An 8357-nucleotide genomic window follows, 5' to 3' on the forward strand; every position below is an offset into this window, starting at 1 on the left:
GCCGCGGTGCTGCCCAGGCCGGCGCTGGCCGCGGTGCTGAAGCTGCCAGGGCTGCTATCGCCGCCGCCGCCGCGTTTTCCGAGCCCGGCGCCGCCGCCCCCGGGGGCATGGGGGGCCGCTGACTGAGGCTCCGCCGCGGCGGCGGGGGGGGAGGGGAAGGGGGCCACGGAGCCGGGCCAGCCCTGCACCCACTCGCCTCCAGGCCCGGGACGGAGCCGCTCCCCCCTCTCCGCCCCCCCAGTCTCCTCCCCCGCCTGTCCAGGGGCGGCACTGCGGGCTGGGAAGCCGGGACCAGAGAAGGGAAGGAAGGAAGAGGAGAGGAGAGGAGAGAGGAGAGGAGAGGAGACGAGAGGAGAGAGGCGAGGCGAGGAGAGGCGAGGAGGAAGGAAGGAAGCAGGAAGGAAGGAAGAAAGGAAGGAAGGGAAAAGAAGAGGGATCCGGAGGGGCCCCAAAGGAGACGCAGGGCAGCAAGGAGAGAGGACACCACTCGCGCGGCAGCATCCAAAGGCCAGAGTGGGTACCCGCGCTGTCTCTGCCGTTCCTCGGATGGTGACGAGGCCCTGCCGCCGCAGCCCCCCCAAGCCCCGGCTCCGCAGGCCCACAGCGCCGGAGCCCCGCAGGAATCATGCCCAGGTCCTTCCTGGTCAAGAAGGTCAAACTTGACACGTTCTCTTCGGCAGACCTGGAGAGCTCCTACGGGCGCGCTCGCAGCGACCTCGGCGTGCCACTGCACGATAAAGGTGAGCGCTGGTCTGAGCTTGGGACGCAGGGCCTGGGGCTTTGCTGGAAGGTGGAGGGCCAAAGTGTGGGGGCGGAGGGCGGAGCCGGGGGAAACAGACTGAAAGGAACCAAAACCGGCAAGAGGCTGTAGCTGGAGCCTGGACTGAAGAGGGGAGGAAGGGGAACGCAGAGGCCAAGGCTGGGCAGGGAGAGTGTTGACGCTGGATAGAGGGTGGCGAAGAGGATCAGGAACTGGAGGTACCCGAAGGCACACATGGACCCACACCCTGACCCTGGCTGGAACAGATACAGCCGCATGGATTCTGCCATGGCAGGACCCAGCTATACCGGCACACACAAACCTATACTCAGAGACCGGGGCTGCCTCACCACCCTCCTCTTCCTTGATTGCACCAGGACACCTGCTAGGGCTAGCTGGGGAATGCAGGGAGCTCCAGGGAGTGGGGCGGGGTGGGGGGGGGATACAACAGGGCCGCCCACCTGTCAGATCGGAGGGGAGAGCAGAGGCAGCAGCAGTCTCTTCCCTGAAGCCTGGGTCAGGGAGAGGAAGCAGGGAGGAGGCTGTGAGCAAGGGACGTCCAAGGTGTGGGAGGCAGGGGGAGGCTCTTTGTGTAAGGGTGCCCAAGTTCAAGGACAACTGTCAGCATGCAGGAGAGGGGGACAGGAGTGCCAGCAACGTGGGGTGGCAGAGCAAGTGTGACCTGCAGGAGTGTGAGCCTGTGTGGGTCCATGTGACTGTGTGTGGCCATGTGACCGTGTGCGCTTGTGTGTGACCCTGTGTGTGTGTATGTGCTCGCCTGTGTGCCACTACATGGGACCATGTGACTCTGAGGCTGCTGTGCACCATGTGACTGAGAGTGTGTCCGGGGTGACTGCATGTGTGACCCTGTGTGACTGAAGAGGTGGTGAGTTCCGAAGATCAGTGTGCAGCCCACTCTGTGAGGGGACACAAGGGCTGACAGTGCTGGAAGACTGGGTGTAACTCTGAAGGAGCCAGGGCATGAAGAGGGGCATGCATTTGTGACTTTGAAGTTATGAGATCCATCTTGTGCCTGGGGAACAACTGCAGCCCCCGCATGAATGATGCTGCCCTCCTGCAGCTCCTCCCTGTGAAGGTGGACGCCCTGGCCCTCTCTGCACCTCGGTGTCTCCCTCGTCACCTGTTCAGGGGCTTGAGAAGGCCCTGAAAGGGGTTCAGGTGTGAGCGGGAGAGGGCAATGTTGAACAGGTAGGGTGCAGGTTGGTGAGAGGGAGTTTTGGGGAGAAGCAGAGTGCATGGAGGAGACTGTGGCCTAGGCAGCAAGGGCAGGGTCAAGTCCAGCGGGTGGCAGGAGAGCTGTGGGAGGTGCTGGTGAGGCCGGAGTAACTGGAGAAGGGAGACGTCTTCAGAGCGTGTTGGAGGAACTAGACGGCCAGCGGGGGTCAGCATCAAAATGGAGCGCGTGTTTTGCAGGCCAGGGCGAGAGCCGGCAAGGACCCTGGAGAGGCGGGACAGAGGGGTTCCTGGGCCGGCGGTCCTGGCTTTGTGCGCCGCGGGTCTGCAGTGTGTTGCATAATCAGGGAAAACTGCTGAGGTGGGGAGAACCCGAGGGGGAGGGTACAGAGGGTGGGGGAGGAGGGAGAGGAAGCACCGCCCCTCCCCCCTGACCTTGAGGCTCCAGGGAAGGGGGGCAGCCGCGCCCGAAGATGCTCCTCTCTCCTCCTCCCCGCGAGGGTGGGGCGGCGGGGGCGGAGCCTGGCCCGGCCCTGTCTCATCCTCTCCTTCCCTCTCTTCCCCTCCCTGCCGTCTCCATCCTTTCTGCCCTGCGGTCCCTCGGCCCCCTCTCCTTTGTCCTTCTCCCTGTTCGCTTCTCTCCCGGACCCGGGTCTCCTGGTCCGCGTCTCCTGTCTCCCACCGCCCCTGTGTGTTCTGCCGCCGCCCCATTCCCCTCCCACTGTCCGTCCGCCTTGGCCCGCAGGGTACATCAGCGACTACGTGGGGCCCCCATCCGTCTACGATGGCGACGCCGAGGCTGCGCTGCTCAAAGGGCCGTCGCCGGAGCCCATGTACGCGGCAGCTGTGCGTGGAGAGCTGGGTCCGGCAGCTGCAGGCTCTGCGCCGCCGCCCACCCCGCGCCCGGAGCTGGCTACCGCTGCGGGCGGCTACATCAACGGTGACGCGGCCGTCAGCGAGGGCTACGCGGCGGACGCCTTCTTCATCACCGACGGGCGCTCGCGGCGTAAGGCTTCCAGTGCCGGCGCTGCTGCCGCTCCCTCCACAGCCTCGGCGGCGGCCCCCGACAGCGATGCCGGAGGCGGGGGCGGGGCGGGTGGGCGTAGCGTGGGATCCGGATCTGGGGGCCGGGGCGGCTCGCGCGCGGGGGCTGGCACCGAGGCGCGCGCTGGGCCAGGGGCCGCAGGTGCTGGTGGCCGGCACGCCTGCGGCGAGTGCGGCAAAACGTACGCCACGTCGTCGAACCTGAGCCGCCACAAGCAGACGCACCGCAGCCTGGACAGCCAGCTGGCGCGGCGCTGCCCGACGTGCGGCAAGGTGTACGTGTCCATGCCGGCCATGGCCATGCACCTGCTCACGCACGACCTGCGCCACAAGTGTGGCGTGTGCGGCAAAGCCTTCTCGCGGCCCTGGCTGCTGCAGGGCCACATGCGCTCACACACCGGCGAGAAACCCTTCGGCTGCGCGCACTGCGGCAAGGCCTTCGCCGACCGCTCCAACCTGCGCGCGCACATGCAGACGCATTCGGCCTTCAAGCACTTCCAGTGCAAGCGCTGCAAGAAGAGCTTTGCGCTCAAGTCCTATCTCAACAAGCACTACGAGTCGGCCTGCTTCAAGGGCGGCGCCGGCGGCCCCGCGGCTCCTGCGCCGCCACAGCTCAGCCCTGTGCAGGCCTAGGGCGAAGGGGCCTCCCCCAGCCAGGTCGGCTGTCAGCAATACGGCCCCCCAGGGAAGTCTTCGCGGGCGTCCGGATGGAGGGGCCGGAGGGCGGGCCCCTCCTCACAGCAATAGGGGGAGGCGGGCCCGGTCCTATCCCGCCCCGCCCGCCAGGGGCCTTGCTGGCCCCTTCAAGCAATAGGGTCCCGAGGGGAGACCCACCCCGAGCCCCCTTCCCTCCCCTCCAGGGTGCCCCCGGCTTTCTCCCAGCAATAGGGTCGATGAGACCCAGAACCGAACCTCATCTCCGAGTTGGGTCTCTGAAGACGGGGGTGAGGTGAGGTAGGGAGCCCCTCCTCCCGCCTCTGCGCCCCTGGATCGCGTCGCAGGGACTCAGGTCTTCCCCCACCCCTTCCCAAGCCTTCTAGCGCCGGTCCTGCCGCCCAGACGTCCGGGAGCCGGCCCCTCCCCGGCAGCAGGCCGGGGCGGATGAGGAGCGGGCGGGCCTGCAGGGGCGCCCCTGCCTGACAGTCTTCGCGGAACTCCCGGGAGTGTTAGACGAGTTGTGGGTCGGGGAGAGGGGCGGACGGCGGCACCCTCTCTCTCGGGTTGCTTTGGGGCCTCAGTTGGAGCCGCCCTCCTACCCTCGCCTCGCATCCTCTGCCAAATCCGAATTCTTCCAGCCCCGCTTCCCGGGCTCTGTCCTCCATATCGAATAATAATGACATATCGAATCGCATGGACTTATCCGACCTCCTCAGACCCCGCTTCCGCCCTGCCCCGGGCCCCCACCCCCGTACCCTGGGCATTCGTGTTGGAGGACGGATTCCCGGGGCCGACCGGCAGGCCTGGGTGCTGCCCTCTACACACCTCTGTATTCGCTTTGCGGGTAAAGCCCCCTGGGGGGGGTTGCGGACGCGTCGGGTTTCTTTCTGTCTGTACTTGTACGTTTTATTTATGAACGGATTGCACTTGGGTCAGGGAGGGGGCGCTGAACCCCCATCTTGCCCGCCGACGCCGGGGGCTTGGGATGTCCGGGATTACTTTCCACGCTCCGAGGCCCGCCCCTAGCTGGGCGCCTCAGGCCCCGCCTCTCAGAGGCAGGCCCCACCCCTGAGACCCAGGCCCCGCCCTCATTCGGTTGCCAACTTTCGCCCGTCTATGCCAAAGCCTCGGCGGCGACCCCACCCCAAGGGCCCGCCCCATTGGCCGCCGCCTTTGTGACGTCACTGCATGCAGCCCCACCCCTCCTCCCGACCCTACCCGGGGCTGCCCGCTCCCCTTCCCTCTTAGGTAGTCCGATGCCGACTATAGAGCAATAATGCGCACTGCATGCGAAGCTGCCGCCGCCTCTAGAGTTACTGAGAATCAGGTATCCCCTTGCCCTACCCACCCCATAGGCCCCTAGATCAGGGACGCTGCGCGGGGCCGGCCGCGCAGACTTTCTCCCCACTCCTCCCCGACTGCCACGGCAGAGCCCGGCGGGTGTATTGGTTCCATGGGCGGCGGTGGGGTGGATGCACCCAAGACCCCTCCTTCAGTCATTAATCTTTCACTCACCGTTCATTGAGCACCTGCTATGTGCCAGGCGAATTGCTGAGTCCGCCAGGAACGCAACCACCTGCTGGGAGGTGTTTGCAGGACAGGGATTCAACTGGCTCGGGCGGGCCAGGGAAGAACGGCAGATGCAGAGACCAGGTCCCTAGGCTCAGATGCCCCCCACTCTCCTCCCCACCTCAACCAGTCCCTGCTGGGCACAGCTGGGCTCTACCTTTGACTTAGGCCTTTTGGTCCCAGCTGAGGGGGACAGACCCAGGGCTCTAGGGCCCTGAGACACTGGGCCCCCACACAGGTGGCCACTTCTCTGATTCCCTGGCCAACACACATTTGCCATGTCCAGCCAGGGGCAGAGCCATGGCCGGAGAAGGTGGAAGCTGTAGCCTATGGTGTGGCCACCCTCACTGACCCCCAGCAGCAAGTGTGGCTGCCCCACAAGGATGACCCGCCGCTCTGCATAGCGGTGCCCAGGTCCAATACCCTACACAACCAGGCGTGGTGCCTGCCCACATGTGCTGCATGCACACGCACACACAGGCGCCCCCACCCCACCCCATACTCCTGTCTGCCTACCTAAGGAGAAAGCTGGAGGGCTGTGGGCCCGTCAGGGTGTCCTGCTTCCCCCCACACCTCGCCGCCGTGGAAAGCCATGGGCCCCCTCCCGCCCCCATAACTAAGCAGCACAATAACCGACTTAGCGAATTCAGGTAGAAGGAACGTTTAGGTAGCACCTATTTTGTACTGATTCTACAATTAGGGCCCGAGGTGCGGGGTCTCGGGTGGGGGCTGCGGCCACCGGCCCACCCGCCCCCACCCCCGCCTGCGCCCCGCCGCCTTGTACATATTCCCACCCGGAATAGGCCGGGATTTTTACTCGGGCCGTGCCCTTCTTCCGCCCCCGTTTGGGGCCAGGCCGGCCGGACAGACGGACGGACGGACAGATCTCCTTCCTAAGCACAATAGCACCAGCTCCCCGGAGCGCCGCACCTCCACAAGGAGAATAAATGCCACTCTTGATAGAATCTGGAGTGTCGGGCTGATGTGTCCTGGGCTGGGCCCATGCTTTTGGGGGTGGCTGGGAGGGTCTTCCTAGTCAGGCAGTACCTCAGAGGCTGGTGCTGCAAGGGTCATGCTGAGGCTTTTCACAAGAGGGCCCTCTTCTTCCACTGGGGAGGGCTAGCTCAGTAGGCCAACCACAGGAGCATCGGGTCTGAAGGCAAAGCAGTTGGCATTTCCCCTGGGGTAGGTGGATCTGCTCTGCACCAGGAATTAGAGCACTAAGGGGCTCTAGCCCAAAGTCAGGCCCAGCCCATGGTTTGTCCAGAGTGGGCAGGGTAGGTACAGTAGGAGCTGCAGTTCCCCAGCCTGGGTGCCTCCACTATTCTCTCCCTGTAGGATCTCCTTGTGCTGTGCCGGAAGGCCTGAGAGCCACCCCAAGCCCTCTGAGATGCTTTTGCAGGAAATGGGGACAGCAGAGGGTTCAAGGTCTGGCCCTTTGCCTGTGGCCTGCTGCCCACATTCTAACCCCCAGGCTTCCCAAATGAGCTCCTCCAGTGTCTGAGGAGGCCTCCATGGACAGTTCCATGGACAGCTGGGTTGGACCAGTCCCAGGGGTGACGTGCCCGGAGGGGGAGAGAGGCTTCTGCAACCATTGTGTAGGGGCTCTAGACAGAATAAGTAGTGGGAGATGAGGGGCAGGGACCCCTCTGCCCAACAATGGCCCCTGGTAACCAGGTAGGCAGGCATGAGCTGAGAAGCCCAAAATCTTCATGCACATACATTCAAACCAGGTCAGTCCTAGGTCCAGCAAAGCTGCCCACACCCTGGCAGGGACAGGAGACAGACCTGCCCAGACTCCACTGGGGTGGAGAGCAGGGGAGCTGGGCTTGCAGCATGTTATGGCTGTGTGCTGACATTTGGAGGGGCTGGGGTGCAGGTGGGTGCTCCCTTTGGGAGAGCACTGCCAGCAATGATAATGGCAGGCAGCAATGGCCAGGAGGAAGGCTCCTAGCCATCCCATCCTTCCAAAGGACTCGACAATGAGTGGCTGTTTCTATTCCTCCAGGATTCTGATGTGTAGAGGGGATAAAAGATGGAGATGGCCTCCCTGAGGCCTGGGATGAGCTTAACCTCCCAATTCCTCCCAGCCAGGGACACAACTTTCTCTCTGAGAGAATGAGTGGCATGAGCCACCTACCACCACTGGCCGTGAACTCTCCCGGGACCCATGCTTCTCACAGGCCTCCTACCCATGGCCCCTAAGCCCTGGGGTCAGCCTGAGGCCCCAACCCCCTTCTGGCCCTATTCCATTAGTCCTGCAAGGCAACTTACTCCAGGCTCGAGCCCCCTCATTTGTTGCTGTCCCCAGCAGGGTGACCTGTACCACACTTTCCTCGATGACCCGGCCACTCACACCCTTGTCCCCAGCCAACCTCGCCTACCCTGGCCATTCCCCTCACCTAGATCCCAGGGTACAGGGGCTGTCTGGGCAGGGCTTCACCAGGCTCTGAAGCTGCTGCCCCGCACTGCCCCCACCCCTGTTGGCAAGACCCTTCCTTAATGGTGCACCCATAGCCAGGGCTTTCCTATTGGCTCCAGGCCCAGCTCTGCTCACCAGACCCGACCCGCCCTCCCTGGTGGTCCAGTCCACCCTCCCGTGGCCTTTCTTCTGTGGATACTTGCTGGCCTTAAGTTGGGACGAGACCACAGACTGAGCTGGGGATTTCCTTTGCCTAACCTGAGGTGCTCTACGGCCAGGCCTAGGCCTCTCTGAGCTTGGTGTTGGTTCATATTTAGAGGCCTGGGCCTGGCTGCAGAGTGCGTCTGCCAGAGACTGCCGTGAACAGATGAATGTTCTAGGAGACTGGGTAGGAGATGGGGCTGTGGTCCTGACCGACCAAGGCCCATGTGTGAGGGGATCTCTGGCCCAGTGAGGGTGGCCCCACTCAGCAGGGTACATGAAGAGCATCTGCCAGGTAGCTCCAGCCTGCCTGATGCCTGGCTGGCAGTAACCCACAATGGCCTGTGGTGACAAGAACACGTCATCAAGGGGGCAGCCGGGTGGGCAGCCTGCCAGCCGCTGTTGGTGGAGGTGGCGAAAGAGGACTGAGCTCAGCAAAGAGTCTGTGACCAGTCCACATGAGAGGACCTGACTTCAGGAGGAGCACCTGTTTGCTTCCAGAGAGCCGCT

At 64.1% G+C, this 8357-nt stretch overlaps 1 protein-coding gene across 2 annotated transcripts; it reads left to right on the plus strand.

The window, feature by feature from the left end:
* The first annotated feature begins 293 nt into the window (after positions 1–293).
* SCRT1 (scratch family transcriptional repressor 1) lies at positions 294–6189 on the plus strand. 2 transcript variants are annotated; one of them, XM_002759167.6, is made up of 2 exons: positions 294–740; positions 2700–6189. In XM_002759167.6, exons 1-2 carry the CDS (start codon positions 626–628, stop codon positions 3629–3631), a joined length of 1047 nt encoding a protein of 348 aa, XP_002759213.2. In that variant the 5' UTR covers positions 294–625; the 3' UTR covers positions 3632–6189. The 2 variants fall into 2 exon arrangements, with proteins under 2 accessions (XP_002759213.2, XP_035132633.1); XM_035276742.3 differs by lacking the exon at positions 294–740 and adding an exon at positions 1663–1969.
* Positions 6190–8357: the final 2168 nt, after the last annotated feature.

The sequence above is a fragment of the Callithrix jacchus genome, chromosome 16 (genome assembly GCF_049354715.1).
Source record: "Callithrix jacchus isolate 240 chromosome 16, calJac240_pri, whole genome shotgun sequence".
NCBI classification, from domain to species: Eukaryota; Metazoa; Chordata; class Mammalia; order Primates; family Cebidae; genus Callithrix; species Callithrix jacchus.

Excerpts from the sequence above, each read along its gene's own strand:
- SCRT1 (XM_002759167.6), top strand. The coding sequence starts at position 626 with ATGCCCAGGTCCTTCCTGGTCAAGAAGGTCAAACTTGACACGTTCTCT. Across the intron at positions 741-2,699 it reads CGTGCCACTGCACGATAAAG|GGTACATCAGCGACTACGTG; the intron begins GTGAGCGCTGGT and ends CTTGGCCCGCAG.